Source organism: Labrus bergylta, chromosome 17 (genome assembly GCF_963930695.1).
Source record: "Labrus bergylta chromosome 17, fLabBer1.1, whole genome shotgun sequence".
NCBI lineage: Eukaryota > Metazoa > Chordata > Actinopteri > Labriformes > Labridae > Labrus > Labrus bergylta.
This window is the reverse complement of record NC_089211.1, coordinates 5,205,508-5,230,870: the sequence shown is the minus strand read 5'-3', so window position 1 is coordinate 5,230,870 and position 25,363 is coordinate 5,205,508. Positions and strand designations below refer to the sequence as shown.

The 25,363-nt window shown below is 39.1% G+C and overlaps 1 protein-coding gene across 2 annotated transcripts; it reads right to left on the bottom strand.

Moving 5' to 3' along the window:
- Nucleotides 1-2,003: 2,003 nt before the first annotated feature.
- On the bottom strand, nucleotides 2,004-17,350 carry LOC136183223 (salivary glue protein Sgs-3-like). Of its 2 annotated transcripts, XM_065965920.1 has the most exons (5): nucleotides 17,222-17,350; nucleotides 6,848-7,028; nucleotides 6,399-6,712; nucleotides 3,927-3,996; nucleotides 2,004-3,473 (listed from the first exon to the last, which is right to left on the bottom strand). In XM_065965920.1, the coding sequence occupies exons 1-5, from the start codon at nucleotides 17,253-17,255 to the stop codon at nucleotides 3,395-3,397; spliced, it is 678 nt and encodes a 225-aa protein (XP_065821992.1). In that variant the 5' UTR covers nucleotides 17,256-17,350; the 3' UTR covers nucleotides 2,004-3,394. The 2 variants fall into 2 exon arrangements, with proteins under 2 accessions (XP_065821992.1, XP_065821991.1); XM_065965919.1 differs by having other exon boundaries at nucleotides 6,399-7,028.
- Between the last annotated feature and the right edge of the window lie 8,013 nt (nucleotides 17,351-25,363).

The window sequence follows — 25,363 nt, the reverse complement described above, 5'->3', positions numbered from 1 at the left end:
GCAGTTAATGACGTGGCCTAGTGGAAATGTGGTCGAATTGTCAGAGCAACGAGATGGCCTTTCCCTAAGTCCTTTATGAATTCTCCTAACATCTTTCCTTAACCTCATGACGTTTTCCCCGGGGTTAAGGTGAAGTGGATAGTGAAAGGAGCTAGGAGGGACAATTCGAACGCACCCAGAGAGTCAGAAGCGAGCCGATGCATGGAGCGGCAGTACATGAAAACAGACACTTTTTTCAAACTTTAGCTATTGTGAACATACTTTAGTAGGTACATAGATTAAATATATGAACCCCAAAAAGGGCATAATATGGAGGGAAAGGGGCACCAGTCATCCGCACTTTCTTTATGTCTTGTGACCAGATGATAGCCTGCTGAATTCAAAAGAAGAAAAAAGGCGCAAAATAACAAGTGCTTGTCAATTAAAAAATGACTAATTCTATTAAGTTGGATTCATTCAAAATTCTCTTAAATTGGAATTACATAAACATAAAGATTATATTTAATGTAACCAAAATAAGCAGATACTATCTCAAACATTTTTGTATGAAAGTTACTTTAAAAATTGCCACAAAATCAAGGACGCATTTATATTTAATACATTTTATCAGATATTTTAAGTAAAATGTACAACAGAATCATTTATTACAGTGTACCATGGACTCAGATTAACTGACTGTTCACTGTGCTTTACACACTGTGTAGCAAATCATTGCCATTATGAGATCAAACTTCCTCCTTTCTGTTACTTCTCCCTCGAGCCAGTCAGATTATCTAGCTTTACAGGTTAACGGAAACACACAAGAAGAATATTAGTCATAACTGTCAGTAACAAAAGGAATCAGCAGACTGTGGCTCAGTATAAGGAATTAGTTTATTACTTTAATATTCAGATAGATTGAAAGTGTCCAGCTGTTTGTAGTGTTTAAGTTTGTTATCTTAAGTGGGGTTTTATGAGGTACTTAAGTGTATTAGCCACAAGAGCTGCCGGTTAGCATTAACCCTTTTGAAGAGAGACCAGCCGAAGTGCCAGCACAGAAGAGATCAACATACTTTCTGTTTTGTTTTTCTTACTCTTATCTTAGGGTATATTTGAATATTAGGTTTGTATTTATCTCAAATGTGTTTTCCCCACTAAAGTGGTCCGGCCCTTATGCCAGTGTAATTATCAAAGAAGACGTGCATACATAAGACACACATGTGAACACACATTCAGTTAGTATTATTTATGGCCTGATAATAACACAGCAGCACAACAATCTGGTTCCTCTGTTATTACTGCTGCTGCCCAGTACTGATTACAAATGGAGTCGTGATGCACCAGTTGCAAATCAAAGTTCATTAACTGGGATATGTTTGATACTAGTAGTTGTGCTGACTCAATTATTTTGTTTCTTTGTACTCGTACTTTACTATGCAACATATCTGGGAGGCCCTCATGAATTTGAAGATTCAGGTCTAGAGGTGGGGGGAAAAATGTATACAACATAGTATCGCAATATTTTGCGTACTGATATTTTATCATCTCTGCCAGAATCCATATTTTTATTATATTGATATTTTTATATGTTTTTAACTGCGGAAGGGGTTGCACAATTCATTTTGAACAAGTTGCATTGTTAAAAATGACTGCAGTTGTTCGGTTGTCCGTATATGTCTGTGTCCAGTTAAGTTTGATAAAGCTGAAATACTAACAGATCAGATATGAGGTGCATGCAGCCTCTCACAGGGTTTGACTTTGATCACAGTGTGTTGGTCAGTCTGTGGACTTGACTCTTATTGTGTACAAATAAAAAGACTGAAGTGACATGAATAGACTAGAATAATAGAATGTATTTGACAAAACATTTCTTGATTTAGTTCACTTTTGTGGACATATTATGCAATCTTAAAAAAGTTAAATCGCAATGAATATTTTATCCCAATTCTCAGCATATCAAAAAAAGTATCCCACCCCCAGGAGGGCCCAGTGCAAATGTCTCTTAATTATCTGCAACTTTAAAGTGAAAAAATAAAACACAAAACATTTTTCATTTATTAACATTTCAATGGACACATATTCATATTGGGGTGAAAAAATGATACCAAACCAAACTTTGCAAAGACCTAAAAAATGTAATGGAAAAGTTCATAACATTTTCTTTTAAATATATATATATATAGTGTATATGCAGTGTTGCATTATGGTATGTTTACTGTAACCAGTTTGTGTTTAGTTTATTATGAGAGAGAAAGATGTTTTTAATTCTCTGTGTGTTTAGTTTATTATAAGAAAGAAAGGTGTTTTTAAGTCTCTGTGTGTTTAGTTTATTATAAGAAAGAAAGATGTTTTTAAGTCTCTGTGTGTTTAGTTTATTATAAGAGAGAAAGATGTTTTTAAGTCTCTGTGTGTTTAGTTTATTATACGAGAGAAAGATGTTTTTAAGTCTCTGTGTGTTTAGTTTATTATACGAGAGAAAGATGTTTTTAAGTCTCTGTGTGTTTAGTTTATTATACGAGAGAAAGATGTTTTTAAGTCTCTGTGTGTTCTCTTCTCAGGATGTTGTTGCCTTTAGCTGTGAACTTTGTTCAGGGTTAGTTTTGTTTCTGTCCTTTTTATTTCAGACGAGTTGTGTTAAGTTGCTACTGCTGCCCCATTTCCTGATATGGATGACCAGCTGACTCCGCTCATAAAGTCAGCAAGCACAGGACCGGGACTCAATTTACGTTGTTTTCTGTCACAAATCCCTCTGTTAGCCTACGTTACTTTCATGACACACCACCGTGTGTGTTTAGGTTAAACAAACTCACTCAACGCTGCGCAAAACAACCACATTTAGCGGTTAGCAGATGCTTTTTTCTAACCCTCGTCAGCGTCGACCTGTCCCTGCATCGATGCATTAATAGTCTAGTCTGCATCGAGATGCATCGATGAAATGATTAATTTCAACAGCCCTAATAAATGTGTTCATTTGGTTCCTCCACGGGAGGGGAGCAGGAGAGGAATCAGTGTTATGCTCAAGGACACTTTGGCAGAATGAAAAGCAAGGGTCTCCTGTTTAAGACCAGAATCTTTCTCTGCTCCTCTACACCATCTACTTCTTCAAATTAACATGAGAAGCAAACATAGTTTAAACTAATGATTGAAATCTCAGACACTTCCCACAAATACGTCTTCATCCAGGGTTATTGTTGCCATTTAAACTAACATGAGCAGCATTAGTATGTTGCCTAAAAATGTCCCTGCTTACCAGCCACAATGCCTTCTAGCCACATGCTAAAAATCACACTTTTAAAACATGTCTGCCCAGAACTCATTTCAAACACACCAACACGCACACTATAAACACACTGATCATACTGAGGAGTTTGGGTTAAGGGGGTCACTTCTAAAGTTTAAAGTCCAAAGTTCAGTCTTAAGGATCATACATGGGGTTGTTGAAGTGTTCTAATGCACTGTTGCTGTTGTCCAGAAGAGGTCCGTAGGATCTACGCCTGAAATGTCAAAGAAATAGAGAGGTTAGAGGAGAAATTAAGTCAAATGGAGAAAACAAAAACCAAAGACTTGATATGAAATCTTTCTTATATAGTCACTAACAAAGATTAGATGATAGGAGTTGGGGTTAGGTTTAATTTTAGGAATGTTTTTTCAATGTTTCAAAATGTGGTAATATTCATAAATTTATTGGACGCTCTCTGTGCAAGTACGTGCTAAAAAGTCCAATACAATTACCAACGCCAATAACCACAAAGTCACAGAGTGGGTGGCTAAGCCCAGTACTTATCATAGCAACGGTTCCACCTTTGTTTGAAGAAAAGATTGATCCATTCATAGAATTTGAACATAATTCATATATTTTGATAGGACCCTTAGCTGGGTGGATCCATTCTTTATGAATTTACAACCAACATACTTTTGTACAAGATCAATATAAGTTCTGGACTCACCGGATCTTGAAGTAGTAAATCCCAGCCACCACGACAACGATTGCGATGAAAATAATAAAAATGGCCCTTCCTGGAGAGTGAGAGAAAGAAAATCTGTAATGGTAACCATCAAGTTTGTTTTAGCCCTACAATTTTTTTTTCTACAACACTGTTTTCTTTTTATGTACTGGTATAATTTTGGTATAGCAGGTGTATTAAATCACAATCCATCGTTTTTCCTAAATACAGAAACTTTTGATTCCTCCCAAAGAAGAATCCCTGCATTAGGAATTATAAGAACAAAAATTTGTTCTTCTCTGAATATATCATTTATCCAACAACCATAGAACAAGCAACACATAACGTTTTGTGACTCTCAGCCTTACATAAGCATTGTTTTGAGTGGACTCGAACGCTTGGCTGTTAAGCTACTGTAATGCTTAACAGAGCAGTGGTTTTGCGACAACCCCCCCAATCCTGCTCAATCTGCCTCTAAAAATGACCCATTTAATCCAATTAATAACTTAATTCCAATTCAGGATTATGTTTGATTCTGGCGGTAATTAAGGGTGATGATTTCATAACATCATTTTATCAAATAGCAAGGATCAAAAGACTTATTGCTTTATATGTACGCATACTGATCGTGCTAACTTGGAATGAGCTGCCCTCAATGCTCATTGTGATCATGAATGGCCCTGCAATCCATCTAAAACTAAATAGACAGAATAACCCTGCAAACTATGAAACCTTTGTCATTTTTTGCAAAATTTCACACAAACTAAAATAATTTAAGATGTATCACACGCCATGCTGATTCAACAGCCAGTAAGACTGCGTGTCAATAACAATAGAAACATGCCAGAAACCCAACAAAATAATTTGTTTTGTTTGTGCCAAGCGGGAGGTTCATGAGTTTGTATTTCACCTCATTGTTACCTGATTGGTCCGACCCATACAGCACTACGCTGGCCTCCACTGATACATCTCTGTGGTACTGGCTTTAATCTTCTTCTGGTAAATCTCTAACTGTGTCAGACAGGACTTGATGACCACTTTGCCAAGATAAGATAATTCCTTTTCCTGAATCCTGACTGCTCAAAAGGACATTTGAGCTCATTAAGTAATCTCCTGGTTAGAAACTGGATCAAGCACCCTCCTAAAGCTGTTTGTGTAGCTGCTTGGGTATGTACAGTAAGATTGTACAGGGGAGTATATTCATATAGCTGTCACACAACAAGTCAGTCTTCTAACAATCAGTCTGCACTTATATCAGATCTAATGGTTAATGACGGCATGAAGGACAAAGTTCCTTTCCAGAAAAATAGATAAAAACTGCTGCCATAGAGGCTTACTTAAGAGCATTTAAACAAAAAAGAAAATCATCAATAATTAGTGGTAGAAAAGAGTTTTAAGGGTTGCTTAAAGTGTCCTTACAGGAGGAAGCCAATAAGCTTCTTGTCAGAGATTTTTCATCTAGTGACAGTTCTGTAACAAGTGGCTCATCCCGCTGCAATAACTGACATGGTGAAAATGACTGAATGTCACAGGAAACAGGTCAGTTGTTCTAATGTTTTGTAAATGATAAAATGAGCGGTGAAAGAGCTAGCAGACAACCTTTGCTATTGAAATGGCTGCTCATTGATTTCACTCCTTCAGTCTTTAAAGACTTCTGCAAAGTAAACAAGGAAGTGTGAGAGGAAACTGTTCTGTTTACATATTAACCCCAGATTGGCACAGTGCTAAAGAAGGTTAGAGGCACAGATAATATAATGAATAGATTCTATATATGTACATTGGACCGCCTTTATTTAGAATGATGTGATCACCACGTGCTTTGTTGTTTTTATGTTCCCTGTATAACTCAGCTTTGTCAAACATTTCAGTGACACAGGTTAAATCAGTGGTCAAACCTGAAACAGTCCGATTTAAAACAAGATAGACCTTGGGTTTAAATTTTGCCTACTGCCTACTGTTACAGTCACCTGGCAAGGCTCTGGCAAATCAAATACATGCAAAATCTTCCAGATGCTATTATTAAGCTAAAATCTTAAAGCCAAATACTAACTAGCATGGGAAATTCTTCAAAAGTTAAAAAAAATCCTGTCTCAGCATTGGATACAACATCCATTTTTTTTTTTTGTTTTAGCACAGAAACATTAACATTGAGAGTTCTAAGGGACATTTCTTTACAACTTTTGGGACTGCATTTTGAGGGTCCCTAAAGCATGGACTCCAGGGACTATGTTGATGTAACGTCTTTTCCTGCATTGGTAACGCCGGTATTCGCTTATTTTTGTACATGATCTTAACGTCGACTTGATGATATGGCAAACATTTGGAACATTCATTGGTTTATGACCAGATAACTGTAAAACTAATGAGATGATCAGCTGTATTTTGTGTTTAGACTTCAATTCATTATCTTAATTAATTTAAACTGATTTCAAATATTTCATTAACAATTCAGAGAATAAAAATATTTGTGCATACCTGAGCACAGTCCCTCTGACTTGCCTCCATCTTGTTCCAGTGTGACTGTTTGGGTTGTCCTGGTGATGGTTGTCCTAGTGGTGATGGGACTGGTGGTGGTTGTCCTAGTGGTGGTGGGACTGGTGGTGGTTGTCCTAGTGGTGGTGGGACTGGTGGTGGTTGTCCTAGTGGTGATGGGACTGGTGGTGGTTGTCCTAGTGGTGGTGGGACTGGTGGTGGTTGTCCTAGTGGTGGTGGGACTGGTGGTGGTTGTCCTAGTGGTGGTGGGACTGGTGGTGGTTGTCCTAGTGGTGATGGGACTGGTGGTGGTTGTCCTAGTGGTGGTGGGACTGGTGGTGGTTGTCCTATTGGTGGTGGGACTGGTGGTGGTTGTCCTAGTGGTGGTGGGACTGGTGGTGGTTGTCCAAGTGGTGATGGGCCTGGTGGTGGTTGTCCAAGTGGTGATGGGCCTGGTGGTGGTGATCTTTTGAGTGGTTACTGGAGAGCTGTTGGTTTGTGTTATGCTTGAGGTCTTGTTGGTATGGGTTGTGAGGGCAGATTGAGTGATGGTGTTGCTGTTGGTTTGTGTTACCTCTAAGGCAGTTGGGGTGTAGCTCAGTGCAGGTCTTGTTGCACAGCACAACAGCAGACCTATAATTAATGACAAAAGAAATGTGTTATTGTCTATGCAAAAATTCGACATTTGCTTACACCGGACGGGTGATTTATACCCCGGCGTCGCTTGATAAAATATGACACAAAAGAGACAACTTTTCTGTCTGCTAGGCTGTCATGTGATGTAGCTGTTTACTCTTAAAAGTTCACGATCTAGCAACCAGTTCCAAGTAAACATCTATGAGACAATACATCTGAGACAAGGTAAATTTCCCCATTGTGGGATAAATAAAGGATTATCTTATCTTATCTGACAATTGTAATTACATCAATTCTTTGTTTGCCTGAAATTTGCTTGAAATTTTTGCTAATTAAAAACAAGAAATGACTTAATATTACCGGTAGGAACCTAGGACTTGTATTTTTGTTACTATGGTAACGAAACGGGTATGAAAATGGTCATTTTTTAGTCCCAGTGTATAATTCTAGTATTGTGACAACTTTAGCCTTGCAAAACCGGTACATGTCCTTAGGTACCCTTACATGATTCCAGCTGTTGTGGGTCACAGACAGCCCCAGTTTGGAACAAAATAGAGCACTCCCTTAAGTATGTTAAAGATGTAGTATTTATTAATTCACTGCTTTCTTTTGGCTTTAATCATCTCTCATTCACACCCATGTTAGTGAGACCTGAGGGCGCCTGCAAAAATGAATATAGGAACATGTAAGACCTGCATGTAAAACATGTATCTGATAGTTTTGTGGTAAAACCTTCACAGATTTCAAAACAGCAAGTCAAAGAAGAAGAAAAAACAGATTTCCTGTCTATGATCTTTATCTGTGTAAACCTCAGTAAATTGTGAGGACTAGAGGAAATAATACTTAACCTCATCATGATCAAGAGAGCAGGCCTAGTGAAGGTAACTATTTTTGACAACATTTTTTGTTGAAAGTTCTTAACTACAACTGTGAAATCTGTCTTGAAACAGGTGTTACACTTTATTAAACAGGAAATGTATCAACCAAACAGGAAATAGAATAACAGTCTGAGAGTATTAAGAATTTACATAGAAGTTAAAGTGATTTACAGTTTTTTACCTGCCTTATTCCTCCTAAGCCTACTATTAATCTTAACACTAGTTATAGCATCTTTTAGCACTATCAGTAATTTTCTTCAATATCTGAACTATTTTACGTACTAAAAGAAAATAGCATTGGATGCTTTCTAGCTGAGCAGACGTCTTTTGCTGAGCTCCCGATCCATGAGGCACTAAATTACATTCATAAAGTTTTACTTGGTGCTTAACTTCCTATCCTCCTCGCAAGAAAGTTCAACAATGTCCGTGGGTGCTTCATGTTCCTCTCACTCCAAGACATCATCGAGAACTAGGACCGTAGCTAAAAATGTACAGTCCGCTAGCCAGCTAGCTGACGCGGTGGCTAAAGATGGCGCCGACCTCGATGAGATTGATATAGCACAAGTGGTCACCGACAAGATAAGCTTGCTGATGGATGAAAAGTTTGCAGGCTTGCAAACTACTCTGGAAAATCTCACGGGGCTGATCCAAGAGCCACTCGCATTGGAGAGGCTGAGAACCGTATTTCGGCCGCGGAAGATGAGGTGTCCTCTTTAAAAATCAATGTGTCGTCGCTTCAGTGGTCTGTGAAGATAATGGATGAACGTATTGGTGACCTCGAAAACCGCAGCAGGAGCGACAACATACTGGGCTGGGAGAAGGCATCGAGGGCAGACAGCCGCTGCAGTTCTTCGAATCATGGTTACCGAGGGTTCTCAGTTTCCAGGCTAAAGGTAACAAGGTGAAGATCGACAGAGTGCACCGGGGTGCCGGCGCGCTGACTGACAACCAACCCCGGCCAGTGGTGACAAAGCAACTTCTGTGATAAACAGAAGATTCTACATGCGGCAATGGAAAAGGGGCAGCTGTGACACGACGGGCGTGCTTTTTCTATTAAGCCGGATTATTCACCTAAAGTTAAAGCTTAACGTCGGGTGTTTAATAAAGTCTGCGAGCAGTTCATTCAGAAGGGGATCCATTTTACTATGTGCTTTCCGGCTAACCTCTGCATCAAATACAACGGCCAGGATCACTCATTTATGACACACCAGGACGTAGAGAAATTCATCACTGGACTTGGCTGATGATTGTCTCCTTTTTCCTTTGCTCCACAACAAGGTTTAATTAAAACCGCAAGCGGGGATGAAGGGCCCTCGCACCCCTGTGCATGTCGAGGTGTGAGATGTGCAGCAGCAGTGGAACGTGGCTAAGCAGCAGGCCGTGCAGTCCAATTTGTGTAAAAGTCGTACTATGGTATGCTGAAATAGGCAGCGTAATAAAGATCACAGAACATTTTGACGTAGAGAAGTTCAGGCTGGCACTGTCATGATTGCTATGAAATATGGAGCAAATTGAGCATTGTGTAGTACTTATTCCTTGCAGTAGGAGGCGCTATGGTTAAAGTTGACTATTGTTTTGTCTAGCACACTAAGCTTCAAATTGGAAGCACACTCTAAATTAAAATATTTCAGTCATGGATAGTCACCACAAGATGGCAACATTGCCTTAATTTCAGACGGGCTCTGTATCATGCATGAGAAATTTTGAACTACCTTGACTTGAGAGCGTTATTAGCCCCTCTTCCCGACATGATAGCATGCCATGTTTGGTACCAATGGATGCAGTATTTCGGGCAGGTTCATTTGATACCTGTATTTATTCATTTTTATAAGTTTAGCTAGTTAGCCGTTAGCTAGCAAGAGTTACAGCCACTTCCTATTTATGGCGATGTGATTTGTGGACTTCCTGTTGGACTTTGAGCATGGGTGCAAGAGGGTTTATTGTAGGTGTTGTCAAGATGGATACGCATAGTAAAATTCAGAATAGTAGGTTCAACGTGCTGCGGGGGCTGAATGTTTGAAATATTGTAGGGGGCACCACTGAGCCATTAAGTCACGCCCACTCATTTAAACAGTATCAAATGTTTGACTTTACCACCAGGATCATATGTATGAAGTTTCGGGACTGAACGACTATGTTAAGCCTGTAAAACTACTTCCTGTTCGATGGTGACAGCGTGTCCATATGGCGACAGCGTTGGATGTAGCTTGAAAGTCTTGTATGGCCAAGGTGTTAGCATGGTCCACACCAATTTTGAGGGGGAATTGAGCTACCGTGTAGCAATGGCTAATGCTAATTGAGTAGAAGTAACTTCCTGTTGTCAACAGATGGCACTGTGACTTATCCAAAAGTTTCAAACATGGATGTGTTCAGGGCAGGCTCTGTATCATGTATAACAAATTTGGATATAATTGAACCATGCAAGGCAGAGATTTACTTTTTTGGCAAGTTGCCAAAACGCACAAAAAACTTCTAACGCACGCCACGGCCATGCCCTTTGACAAAATAACGTGCGGAGCACAACGAGATATGAGCCTGTCTAGAACGCACTGACACTGAGTTTGCGGCGATCGGATGAGCGCCCTCGGGCAAGATCCTTCATATGAGAAAGGCTGAAATCGGCGATTTTGGACCATTTTTGTGAAATTCAACTTGAATTCGTGGACGTCCTGTCGGGTGTTTTGAAATGCCGCAAGAGGATTTTTAGTCCATCCTGAGAAGCTTAATATGCCTACCAATTTTCAGGAGTGTACGTGAAAAAACCCTCTATGGGGAGGCCATTTTGAAAATTTCAAGGGGGCGCCACTGAGCCATTTTGCAAAATTCTTTCATTCTTTCCATTTTCACCAAAATATCAAATTTTTCTCGAGACCTAATGACCGTGGAAAGTTTGGTGAGTTTTTGCGCACATTCAGGCCCTCAAAATCGCATTTAAAGTGGAGGAAGAATAAAAATAATAATTCCTAGGGTTTCAAGAGGGTCCTAAGCACTTGTCAGTGCTTTTGGCCCTAACTATATGCCTCTGCAGTAATCTCAACGTGAGATATGATATGTAGCCTGCTTTCTCTATTCCAGGAGGTCATACATGTTTAAAGACTTTACTTAATTGTAATGGGGCAGTGCAATAAGGCATTTGTTTTACAATATACCACTGAACGTCACAATGCAATTTCTGTTCATATGTTATTCTGGTAGTAGCTCTTTTTTTACTCGCTGTTGACCATGCCAAATACTTTTGTACCATGCCTTAAGGGCGGGAGTATTGAAGGGGATTTTGTTTAGTTTCATAATCTAGTATGCTTTTTGAGAGTTTTTTATTTTTCCTCTTCTTTCAGGAGATTAAATCTCCTCGGCTTCATGGTCCCATTATTGTCGTTGCACCTTTTAGATTGCGCAGGGTTGGGGGGCGAGAGGGCAAAGGTGTGTGGCTCCTGTTTTATGCACAGCACCCCCGGTTGGGGGTTGCTGAGACGTTCAACTTAATGATATATGTATTTACTTTAATAATCTGTGTCCTTTACATCCCATTTTTTTAATTTTCCATTCCTAAAGTCAGACCTGACAGAGTTCAGTTGTTATTAGAACACCAAGTACAGCTTGGAGAGTGTCAACTGTTCTTCCTGATATCTGCAAGTATGTTTGGTAGACTTATTGTCTGCTCCAGTGTTATACGTCACAGTTTAGTCTGGGTGGGTCAATGTGACATGACCCTGATAATGATAATGTCTTTTAGGATATATGCGATGCCTTTCGAGAAGTTCGGCAGATGTGATTGAGTAAGACACGAGAACAGAAGTGTGATGTTGAATCATGTCTCCTCGAGTATTCATCTGATGTATAAACTTTCATCAACGTAAGCCATCTGAGTCAACTGAGTCTTATTGTATGGAGTTAAGTCTTAGTAATTTCTTCAACACTGGAGAAAGCCAATCTGGCAGTTTTCCTTCTGACATTAGAGAACAGTGAATAACCCTAGTGACATCTGTACATTATAATGACATCTGTACATCCCACCACATCTAATCCTGCTCTCTTGTAGTGCTTGGAGGAGATTTTAACTGTGTGCTCGATCCCAGCGTTGATCAGTCCCCTTCTAAAGATAGAAAAGTACCAACTTGTTTGATTTTTGCAAGGACATGGAACTATTCGATGCATGGAGGATCTTTAACCCTAAAGGACGAGATTTTACATTCTTCTCTCGACCCCATCAATAATTTTCTAGAATCAACTACTTCTTAGTTTCAAGGGGAATTTTGGAAAGAATTACTGAATGCCAGACACAGACTGTATGAGTCCGGCAATAAATCAGGTCGCCTTCTTGCTCGGCTAGCTAGAGGTAGAGTGGAAACTAACAATATTTCAAACACTCAGGAACAGTAGGGGGGAAAACATATACACCTCACTCGACATCAACAAAACTATGAGGATTTTTTATCAAAATTAATATTCTTCTGAATGTCATTCTTCTGCAATGGCACGGGGGGGTAAACACATTTTTGGGTAAACTGGAGCTCCCTAGTCTTAATGATGAACAGAAGGGAGAGATACACAGGCTTATAACAGAGGATGATGTCTTAGAGGCCATTAAGACGCTAAAGGAGGGGAAAGCCCCCGGCCCTGATGGATTTGCCCTAGAATTTTATAAAACATTCAGAAAGATTCTAATTAAACCTCTGACAGATATGTATCAACATTCTTTTGATAATCATAAATTACCACAATCTCTTAATTTGGCCAATATATCCTTGATTTTTAAAAAAGGTAAACCTCCAGAGGAGTGTGGCTCATACCGTCCAATTAGCCTGATTGGGGTCGATAGCAAAAGTTATTGCAAGGAGGCTAGAGGATCTTTTGCCAAGTCTTACCAATCCTGATCAGACTGGATTCATACAGAATCGTCTGTCGTCTTTTAACATCCGAAGGCTTTTGAATGTGATTCAATACACAAATCAACATGGTGGCAAGGCTCTCACTGTGTCCCTAGACGCTGAAAAAGCTTTTGATAGGGTGGATTGGTGCTATCTACAAGAAAGGCCAGAGCAGACTTCATCTGCTGAGGAGACTCAGGTCCTTTGGTGTGCAGGGAGCACTCCTGAGGACTTTTTATGACTCTGTGGTAGCATCAGCCATCCTCTACGGAGTGGTCTGCTGGAGCAGCAGCACTACTGCTGCAGACAGGAACAGACTGAACAAACTGGTGAAGAAGGCCAGCTCTGTCCTGGGCTGGCCCCTGGACCCTGTTGAGGTGGTGGGAGACAGAAGGATAATGGCAAAGCTATCATCCCTGATGGAGAACGTTTCCCACCCCCTGCATGAAACTGTAACAGCTCTGGGCAGCTCCTTCAGGCTTCGCCACCCGCGGTGTCAGAAGGAGAGATACCTCAGGTCCTTCCTTCCTGCTGCAGTCAGACTGTTTAACCAAGCCTGCTCCCAGTAGATCACAAAACACACACACAACTGGACAATTAACTCTGACTTTGTGCAATAATAATGTTATATTAATGTTTTATTATGTTTATCAAACCACTGTGCAATAACATGTTACACTTTATGTGCACTGTGTGCATGTCTGTTACACTTAATATTACAGACTACACTTTTGTCAAATGGCTGATCTATTTTTTAAATCAATTTTTTTAGTATCTATTTTTTTGTACATTCTTAATTTTTCTTTTTATATTTAAATTGTACTGTGTTCACTTTTTGTCTGCAATCTTTGCTCTTTGCTGCTGTAACAATGTAAATTTCCCCATTGTGGGATAAATAAAGGATTATCTTATCTTATCTTATCTTTTTTGTTTGATGTCTTGAGAAGATTTGGTCTGGGGGGTAACTTCCTTAGGTGGATACAAACCATTTATAACTCACCAATGGCTAGCGTTATCACAAACGGCCTTTGCTCTGAACCCTTCCGACTGGCTAGGGGCACCAGACAAGGCTGCCCCCTTAGCCCACAACTGTTCGCAATAGCTTTAGAACCCCTTGCCGTAGCCATTAGGCTTAATGCAGACATAAAGGGTGTTTCAGTTGGGGGTATTATACATAAAATAGCTCTGACGATATTTTGCTCTTTTTGTCTTCCCCTGAAAGGTCAATCCCTGCTACTATGTCACTGCTGGAAGAATTTAGTAGTGTATCTGGGAACAAGGTTAATTTGATAAGTCTGAGGCAATTTCTATTGTCGGGCTAGATCTTGATGACTTGACAGAGGATTTCCCATTTAGGTGGTCTAGCTCAGATTTTACTTATCTAGGAATTAAAGTATCCCCCAACCTGTCTGATCTCTGGAAACTAAATATTTCCCAGACTATATGTGCTGTTAAAAGAGACTACAACGTTGGTCGAATCTCTCTTTGTCCATTATGGGCCGGATCAGTTTGATCAAAATGAATGTGCTCCCCAGGATTCTATATCCCCTACAGATGTTGCCCCTATGGATGCCCAGGAAAGTGGCCTCCAGTATTGAAAAGCTGTTCTCTGAATTTGTCTGGCATAGAGGTGGGCGATATGGGAAAAATATCGTATCACGATTTTTTTTTTGGCAAAATCCCGATCACAATTTTATCACGATTTTTTTCATGCTGATCTTCAGACAAATTTGTAAGTTACTGACCAGTTCAACCAAAATTATTTCCCTGTATAATGTTTTTAAATGCACAAAAACTGCACTGACAATTTTAATCTATTTGAAAAACATCTTTGTAGGAGGTCTGGAGGTCTCACCCAGAACATCTTTAGCAACAGAAATGTCTTTCCCTCAATTTGATCAATATTTATGCACAATCTGAAGGTTTTCCTCATCACTTTGAAATGATGATTTAGTTATGTGTCCTCTTTTTATGTTCATCAGGAACATTTTCACACAGTGATGCAGTCATTTAAAAACATGTAGACTTAAAGTGTTTCTGTTCTATTTAGCCCTGCAGAATTCCTTCAGCTGGAGCTTCATACAGGCTCTGCAGCCTTTGTTGTTTTTTATGACATCACTGGAGTAACTTTAGTTTAGTTTATATATATAATCAAACATAATGTGTTCATTCTGTGACGCATGATCAAAGTAAGTTTTACTGAAAGAAGAGTTTAATTCATAGAGGGGGCGGGACATCGTTGATTGACAGACAGACAGTCACCATGGTTACTCACTCTCACCTGCCTGCTGCTTTGTAACGTCGTCTAGTGCAATCCCTATAAATTCTGTAATCACAACAGGTGAGCTTCGGGTGGAGAAGCTTGATGGTAACTTTTAAAAACTGAGAGAGAGCAACACAGACAGCAACATTTGAAACACCGGGGTTATATCTCCACTGACTGTCTGAGCTCCTGTCTGTCTGACTCTCTGCAGACTGTTAACGTCTCTCCGGCTCCTTAAACGGTTTCGCTCTCCGAGATGTAAACTTAACTGTGCACACTATGCGGATAAGTTAACTGTTGCTCAAGCCGTGTCGGTTTGGAAAAATATCACAACAGTTGCATATAACCGGGATGGAGTTGTTTTTGCGGACTTAAGTTTCGTTCTCACCACTGCGGAGCAAAAGAGGGGGAGACGCGTCTGTGTCGGAGCATAAACTGCAGCATGATAGAATAAACACATAAGCCCGGTTCTACGATCTCTCTGCTTTGGCAGATCGTCAGCACGTTAAAATCCTTCACGATCTAAGATCGTTATACCGTCCATCGTCTGGCATGGTAAGAAGCCGAGGGAAAAAATTTAGATTCTACAAATGCCAACCAATGCTGGTGGTCTTGGCCTGCCCAATATACTTTTTTATAACTGCGCCTGCCATGCTCGGATAATTTGGGGTTGGCTTCGCTCATATCTTGACTCAACCTTCTGCATCAATTCCTGGGCCTGCTCGCCTTTATCTATGTGGGGCCTGATTAACTGCAAAAGGCAAAATGTCGCAAAAGAGGTCAAAGCTAACCTGATAGTTTACATTTCTGTGAGGGTCTGGAGGGATATAGTTAGTTTCTCTGGGAGGAAGGATTTGGTCTCTATGCTGACACCTATTTGTGGGAGTGGTGACTTTACCCCAGCTAATAGCAGCTCAATTTTTGAGTTGTGGAAGTCCAGAGGCGTATTGGAGATTTATTTAATGATGGTATTCTCATGTCTTTTCAACAACTTCAACTTCAGTATGGCCTTCACAAGGAGCATTTTTGTGGGTACTTGCAGATTTGTCACTTTATTAAGGGGCTGAGTCTCCCCTCCCTCAATACTCCTAAATTAAGTGCCCCAAAATCCTTTCTTATTAACTGCAAGAATTCCTCCCATTTTATTTCCTCCTTTTACTACCTGTTACATGACACTTGTCCAATAAGCTTGTTTAATGTCCAGTGTAAATGGGAAAGGGACCTAGATAATGAGTACATTGAAGACGAATGGCAAGAAGCTTTGAATTGTATCATAAATGTGTTTTCTTGCAACAGACTGAGAGAAACTCAATATAAAATTCTTCATAGATTACACATAACACCTTCCATCCGGAATAAGATGGACCCAGGCCTGTCGCCACAATGTCTGAAATGTCTCACAGAAAGAGGGGACTATAATTCATCTTTTTTGGCAGTGTAAATACATATCACGGTTCTGGTCCTGTATAGCAAAAGAGCCTAGTGGCATTTTCAAAGCTAAAGTAACCAAGGATCGCGGCCTCTTCCTATTTGGCCTGCCATCTGAGTTTGTGTCTCTCCCCTCTCTTAAATTTAAATTGCTGGATAAACTGTTACTTTTGGCAAGAAAATGTATACTGTTGAGGTGGATCAAGGACAAACCTCCCACTGTTACTATGTGGTACAAAGAGATTTTTTCTGTACTTCCACACGAAAGGATTAGTGCAGTGCTTAAGGGCAATGTACAGTTATTCTTGATCACTTGGCAACCACTCATGGACTACCTCCCTAGTCTAGATATATTGTCAAAAGGATTCTCTTACCTGAATTGGAAGCCCTCTGGACTGAATACGGGCACTGGACATTCCCATTCAGGCTGAGGCTGGATTTAAATTTAATGGACTCTGGCAGGTTAATAAAACCATGAAGTGAGCTTGATGAGGAAATGGGGTATTGTATGTCCTACTTTATTTGTCTTTTCTGGTTTTAGTTTTATTGTCTGTTTTGGTTTGTTTTTTGTAGTGGTTGATTTTAGTCCTTTTGGTTGTGTCTTTGTACGTGTCTTCTAACTGTTATATTGTTTGAAAATTTCAATAAAATTGTTATTGGAAAAACAAATAAATAAAAAAATAGCATTAAACAGACAGACTTTCAAGCTCGTCACCAAATGACAAAAAAACATGCATTGATTGAGTTACTCACATGTTATTAGAGTTTGTAGGCCGACCCTCCCCATTGTGTTCCTCTTACTGTAAACCTCAACAAACACGTGTGTAGCTGAAGCTCTGTGCTCTGCGCTCCCTGAGGACAGCTGTAGTGTGTGTGGCTGCCACTGCCTGTAGGTGACTAATCAGAAGAGCCTGGGGGCGAGGCTACGTGATGACTTCACATTCAAACCTTACAGAGCAGATTGCATAAGGCTTTGAAATGAAAGGAGGAAGTTACATTGTAGAAGTTACATTGTAGGTGACACACTTACTGGTAATATCACTTAAAGTTAGCTCTGCTAGAGTTTGTATTACTGGTTTGCTACATGTAAGAGATTATGTTGGAACTGGTATGATCAATATCCATATGCATTTAGGATTAACTATGATAGCATGCAGTGAGTGCAGGATTTATTTAATATTTTACCTCTTTCATCATCCTCATTAATGTCACATTTCCAAACTGGTTAATACGTTTGCTGTAATACATCGATTTCCATATTTATGTACATCCTATGTATTTTCTTGGGTTTTATTATAATTCAATCAGTGTTATCTTGGTTGTAATTAATAATATATTCCAGCAGAGTGCAGCACTCGCATTCAGAAAGTGGCTTCGGCTTTTCAGGCATCAAATAGATTTAACAATAAATTGTATCACCACATTCAGATAATCTGAGTTTATGAAACAAAATAAATCACTTAAGAACTGATGCACAGATTCAGCCATTCCTATTCCCAAATAGAAACATATTTACATAACTTCATTGAACCAGGGGTTCCCAGACTTTACCATGCCATGGACCCCTCATAGCATTAGCCTGTGGTGAGGACCCTCCTCTTATGAAATGTCTTTAAAGGAGAGGATACAATGACCTTACTATATGATCAGACATTAAGGAAATATGCTTTTGTTGAAGTGCTGGCTTCTCTGACAACAATGCAGCAGCCAGTATGTCCCATTAAGTTTAGATTCCGGTCCTGAATTCTTTGTTTTTGTTTGGACCAGAGAAGGTAGGCTGTTTTAAGGCACCCTCACATCCCTGTTTTGGACGCCCCCCCTCGGTTTGCCAGGAAAACAACATACCAGCACTAGTAGCAGCGATGGAAGCAGGCAACCGTACTGGTTCAAATATAACTGATTCTTCCCCTAATATCCTCTGCATCCAGTTTCCTTATAACAAACACAAAAATAATCTCAGTATGTTTGAAGTTAGCACTATGAAACTTCCTACCTGAGTACTTAGAGATGCAAACCTTTTTAAGCATTAATAAATGACTTTGGTCTCTGTACATGGAGTGCACACTCTAACCACTGATCAGTGAAATTTGTATTTTCCACACAAAAAAAAGAATAAATAAGTTTGTAAAATTTCAGAAAGTATTTTGAATGGCATTTTCCTGAGGTAAGATAGATATCGGATATGGATCCGTTTGCCAAAGCGTTGGTCACTTCAAGCCAAATCGTATCGTAGCAGAATAAAACTGAGAGGGAGGAGAAGGGTGTGTGCAGGTCTGTTTTTTTAAGATGGAGATGAAAGTGTGACTGACGCTTTCAGGGTGGGATGAGCCCCTATTTGTTGCAGCCAAATAAATATCATAACACAGGAATTAAAACAGCCCCTATCTACATCGTGAATTAAAATAAATACAGTATGATCATTTAAACATAATAATAACTTTTTTTTAAACTGATTAAGATTTCAAGAATTTTGACACTTTATTTGTCTCATTTTGTTATCATTAAAGAAAATATATATTTTTAAATATTTGTAACTATAGTGTAGGATTTAGAAAAAAAACGTTTTATTTTGGTAATGTGCATCAAACTGCATTTTAAAAAGCCGCTGAGAACCATAAAGCACTTAATAGTAACCCTGTACTAAAAAAGATTGGACGTTCGTTGCCTTTAATACCTGAACGTAACTCTACTGTACATTTAATTTAATTACATTACATTACAGTGAGTTTCTGTTTCTCATGAAATGACACTTTATCAGTCACACCACCAACTGTTCTGAAAGTCAAACTCTCTGCTTCCTGTGGATAGTGTTAGTGTGTGTGGCTGAATGTGACTGTAGATGACAGATTATAAGAACCAGGGGGGTGAGGATAAATAATGGAGAACTGACTGTTTCATTTTCCCTTTTTTTGACTATACAGGGACTTTTAGTTAAAGCAACGAGGGTTTACACAAGAACTGTTAAAACAGAGCTAGTGCCAGCAGAGCATTGCAAAGGTAACTTGAAGGGAGTGTAATCAGGCCATCATCCAGACCAAAGATCCTTTAAGTTCTCTGTACAGCTAGAATGTGTTTATATTCATATATTTACTCTTTATACATCCTTATACATCTTTATTTTTGTACATTTTCTGGGGGGGGGGAAGTAAACGCTGCTTTGCATTTATTTCCTCCCCTCTCAAAGTGTGCTATCATGGGGGAGAGGTTAAGTGAATTAAACACAAAATAAATACAAGGAAAGAAGAAAGTGCTTTTAAAAATCTGCGTAGTACTGACTGTCATATGAAAAGCTGCATCATTTCAATAACAGTATTTGTTTTCTTCCAATCAGTGATGTCAACATTACAAAAAAATAAAAAATAAACCTTTCTGTTTATAAAAAGTTCAACCTAGAAAACGTGACACACACCGTTCATTTAGCGAGTGTGTGTGTGTGTGTCTGTGCACTGGCTGCAGCTGCAACACATGCTGCATGCTGCGTGGTCAGATGAAACACAGAAGGAGGTGCGTGCGTTCAGGAGCTATATCTTGTATTTCTGGACCGAACACAGCGCTGGGTAACAGACTTTGGTTGTCTAATTTTCCAGCTACAGACTACAGCAAGATGTTACGTTACTGACAGTACATTATGGACTGTTGTTACCCGCGGTAACCATGATACCTGCATGATAAATATAGACAAGGGAGGAAAGTTGCCTTTGAAACGAAGTAGCCATAGACAATGACATATCAATACTTCACATCATGTCTGGGAGGGAAAGAATGAATTTCTTTCCTTAGTTGTACAGTGAATGATCTGATGAACCGTGTGGTGATCTGAACAGAGCCTCCAACAGCATCCAGAGCTGCCCTTTGATCTCACAGAGACGTAGGAGAATCTTTATCAATTTGACTCAATCAATTTTAGGCAGCTAACTAATTGATCTAAATTTAAAAAAATAATCTTGAGAGAAAGATCTGCTGGATGCCATGCGATAGAAGCCAAGCAGCGTTAATATCTTGTGCATTCCTGGAATGCATCAGAAATGAAGTCGGCATCCTGTTGATATCTATGTATAGCACATTTCTTGTCTTCTGACAACTCAAAAGAGCTTTTACACCGCAGGTCACACCTACACATTCACACCCATTCACACCCTGTGAGTCTGAAAAGGTACACACATATTTCCTCTTGTTCAGACATTATCACATACAACCCCTCCGCTCTTTAACGACTGCAGGCTTCTTTTACGTTTAGGCGAGGACGAGATGCTGACGTGGGTGTTGGCCTTTTGAAAGTTCAGCTGAGGACTAAAAAAAGGGAGTTACAGCAATCTGAATGTGGAGATAACCACGTCAGTTGCTGACATATCAAATTTCATTATAAATGAAACTGAAAAAAAAAGAGTTTAAATTAAAACTAAAACTAAAACAATCCAGATGATTGGGGGAAATTAAAGGTTTATTAGCTTCATAATACGCCATCAAGCATTGGGCTGTAGTGCGTTTGGCGTCAAGATGCCTTTTATTTTATTGTTTTACTGAATGCTCCAAGGCTTTATTTAAATATGATCACTGATTTATTCATATATTTGTACTTTTTATTTGTATCTGTAGGTCAATATTTAGCCTTTATTAATTCATGAGCCAGACGAGAGCAGCATGTTTCTTTAAAATGTGGCCTAGATAGATTTTAGAGAGTAGTAGATTAAAAAAGCGTATTTAAGTACCTAAGGATAAAACATTAAAAATAAATCTGCTGTTTCAAAATATTGATACTCCATTTGTCTTTGAAATCGTTTTAGTGAAATCTTTTTATTTTACTTAAACAGTTACTTTTTGCATATTTCAAATACTTAAATGTAAGCAGGATAGAACATTTCAGTAGTGTGTGTGGGGGGGTACAGAAAATGTTTCACCCACAAGGGTGGCGAAACCACCTCCCTGAACTGTTTATCTTTTCCAGTGTATTTGAACTGGAGATATTCCTAGAGACTTATTTCTAGAGGTGGGTGGGCAAATCGATACAGCCTAGAATCGCAATATTTTGTGTGGCGATATTATATCGCCTCATGGCAGCGAACTGTCGATATTTTAGAAGAAAAAAAGTCATGTTCAAATTGGATTAGACTGAAATACCAACAGATCAGATTGTGATGTTCATGCAGCCTTTCACAGGGTGTGACTTTTATCACAGTGTTGGTCAGTGTTGGTCACATACTGTGCAATATTTATTTTATATTTCTGCAATAATTTTATTTTCATAATGTGCAATATTTATTTTATATTTCTGCAATAATTTTACATTTCATACTGTGATATATTCATTTTTATATTTCTGCAATTTCTACTATTTATATTCTGTTATGCTACTACCTGTAAATAACTCCTACCATACATTGCCCATCCTACCTGAATGAGAGTTCCTTTTTTTAAATTTTCTTCTTTTGTTGTCTTTAGCTGTGGATGCTTGTATGTGTGTGCACTTTAAAGGGGAAGCCAAATAATTTCGTTGTACAATTGTATAATAACAATAAAGACATTCTATTCTATTCTGTTGGCTTGACTTTTCTTCTGTAGAAATAAAAAGACTGAAGTGAGATGAAGAGACTGAGAATGTTTCTTGTATTTGACCGAACAGTTCTTGATTTAGTTTAGTTTTGTGGACAAAATATGCAGTTAAAAAAGGCACACAGAGCAGTAAATTAACAACAGTGCAAGTAGACGAAACATTTTATCCTAGGTCTTTCACCTGCTCTTTTGTATTTTAAGATAGCATTTAAAAACTTGAAGTTTATCTGTGTGTTTAGATCACTTTATAAATTGAAAGAATAACCTTTTCTGCTCTTGAGGTGGTTAGGGCTTCATTTCAATGAGCTTTCTTTTACAACTGTGCTGGTGCAACTCCTGCCCGATAGGCAGGAAGGACTACATCAGCAACTTTCTGTTGTGTTGTTTTTAAGCACTGGAACATGCCTGTAATTAGTCTATTCTATAAAGTGCCAAAAGGTGGAGCTGTTGGCTCAGGCCCAGGCGTAGAAAATGTAGGCAGTGGCATTTGTTGAATTGGCTGCTGCCTGTTCATCATGAGCAGGTCTCTTACTTTAGGGCAACGATGAAGCTGGGAGGGAATCATATGTGTGTGTGTGTGTGTGTGTGTGTGTGTGTGTGTGTGTGTGTGTGTGTGTGTGTGTGTGTGTGTGTGTGTGTTCACTTCTTTCACTGAAATGTCTTTAGCTGTAGTAAATGTGTTTCCATTGGGGCACCCTGGTAGCTTACCTGGTAGAGGGTATGTCCATGCATGTACAGAGGCTTCGTCCTCGCTGCACACGTTGTAATCCAATCCCCTTCCTCACCTCTCACATTTTCTGTCTCTCTTTAGCTTTTTATCAATAAGGACAAAAAAGACATACAAAAAAGATCTGTAGAAAAAGCTTGTGTCTGATCAAGCAGCACAGGAGCAAGCAAGGGCAGGGGACGGGGAGTGGAAATCGTTCATTCATGACGACCCACAGCCCAGACTTACCCTGGAGTGGATCCCTTTAGTAGTTGTTGGCTCATGTTTTATCCTGACCTTTGACCCCGAGTAAAACCATGAACGCCTTACAGGAATGAGCTCTTCTTTGCTAAAAACAGATGTCCTATATTTTTAGGTCAATTGAACAACCTCAATATTTACTTTCAGGACAAAGATGTCGCACAGGTAAAGAAAGGAATGATTGTCTTGTTCACATTATTGTAATAGTCATTTGTGTTCTGTTTTGTTTATCTGTTAAGGGTGCATTATTTGTTTTTATATAGTGTTTAGCCAAAGAAAGAAGCATTCGTTGGTAAACAGGGACTTTGTGTGTATTGGCTTTCTTCATTTCTTAATCATACCATCATGTGGGGGAAAAAGGCATGAAGGGAAGTGCGTTCTCTCAGTTATTATTTTTAAAATCAAGATAGAGCTGGCTCTGTGCTTTTTTAATATTAAAATCCGTAACAGTCCTTCCTGATCCCACGCATTTCTATACCTGTGAGCATCCACAGTATCTCTCCGTTCATCTGCAACTTCCCCATGCCTGAACATATTCGGTTTAAACCCTGCCTGAATTCATGGTAGTCAACCATGGTCTCTAATACCTCCAAAACAGGTAACCATTTTGCATTATTCATTTCAGACAATCATTCTTCAGCTCTGTATCAAATGACTCTATCAAGCTGACACAATAACTACATGAAAATGAATCAACTTTAATGTTTAATTAACTAAATATTAGAGATGAGACCATATACTCGACTCACAATACGATAAGTATCACGATGCAGGTGATGATACAGTTCTATTGAGATTTTCTATAATTTATTTTAATAAATTAGCTTCATTATGCTATTATGATTCTCTGACAAGAAAATTGATAAAAAGATATCCTTTTTTCTTATTCTTCTTTGAGTTACAGTCCAACTGAATATTTAACTATTTCAGCTGTGTTCTCAGTATTGTTTAACCCACTGATGAACGCCAGCAGGAAAAGGTCTAGATACACCTCAGAGGGAGACGAGAATAATGGACATCTCATGCAGCGACCTTGCTGTGATGATCTCCTCTCTCCCCAACTGATTCCTTAATTAATAGCCTGGCTGATAGCCCTGAATTAGTTTGCAAAACAAATGAGGATGTCATTTCAGTGCCACTGAAACCTCTGAGGGGAGGGGCAGTGAAGGAGGGCGCTGGCATGAATACAGAGCCAGACTCACACTTTTTAAATTTGAAAAAATACTTTTTTACATATTTTTATAGTCTTTGATGGTACCAGAAGTTGATTAGGACTTTGTCGCTTTAAGTTTCAGTGAAACTGCAGGAACACTTTTTTTTCCCTTTTATGCAGTTTGAAGCAGGTGCACATTTAACGAGAGCCCACACAGTCATTATGACCTTTTATTTTTTTTGAAGAACTTTGTGCTTTATGCAGAACAGGAGGCGTGCTGCTGCTGCTGCTGCAAAATTCAAATAGGGTAAAACATTAAAGGGATTTTTCAGGAGCCACTTCATCAATAGACTAATGGGGGTAATTATCCCTCAAGTGGGGAAAGGTCTGCAATTAAAACAGACTGCTTAATTGAGGCAGGACTTTAGCCACCCTGGGATTTAATTCAGAATACAGGTCTCAGCCTGTTTGTGTCTGTGTCTGCATATGTGTAACAAGTTCATCAATACCAGGAAGTCCAGAATAAGTTGTATAACCACCTCAACCATAAAGTTCAATTTTCAATGGGCTATTGTAATTCTACTTACAGTTTAGAGCCATGCTAGCACCCACTTAAATAATGCTGTATTGAACTTAATGCTATCATTTGTATTCTAACTTGCATCTTAGTCAAGCGGTAAGAAGAACTTTTGCAGAAGTGCAAAATCCTGCAGTTTGTTGAGTGTGTGCTTGAGGCTGCCTGAAGAAGCACCAGAAGTCACAAACACACTTGTTTAAAAGCCTTTTCTAACAGTAGGAATGAACATGTACAGCCTGGTTTTATGAAGGATAAGAGTTAATCACAATGAGTCACATAGATGACCTGATTGACAGGCGGACGCGGTGTAACGTGTTATCTTATAGGCCCAAATCCCCTTCAGCTCCAGCGTTTAGCCTGTTGTTAGGTTACTTGGGGTGAGACAGGATTTCCAGCCATCGATGAGACTCCAAAGCTCCCTGCATTAACAGATTGGTGACGTCACTCCGTCTTCATCCATTAATATTCACAATCTATGATCTTATCTTATCTTATGATGATTGTGAGAGTCTTTTTATTTAGGACTGTAATCAACTAACAGTTTTGTTCAGAGTCCTGAGTGTATTCACTGTTAAAAGTTGTGTTTTAATTGTTTTCACCACATTTATTTTCTCAGTTTTATAAAGACTCTTTTTTTGTCTTTAGTTT

Excerpts from the sequence above, each read along its gene's own strand:
- LOC136183223 (XM_065965919.1), bottom strand. The coding sequence starts at position 17,255 with ATGGGGAGGGTCGGCCTACAAACTCTAATAACAT. Across the intron at positions 3,997-6,398 it reads GTCAGAGGGACTGTGCTCAG|GAAGGGCCATTTTTATTATT; the intron begins GTATGCACAAAT and ends CTCACTCTCCAG. Across the intron at positions 3,474-3,926 it reads ATTTACTACTTCAAGATCCG|GCGTAGATCCTACGGACCTC; the intron begins GTGAGTCCAGAA and ends TTGACATTTCAG.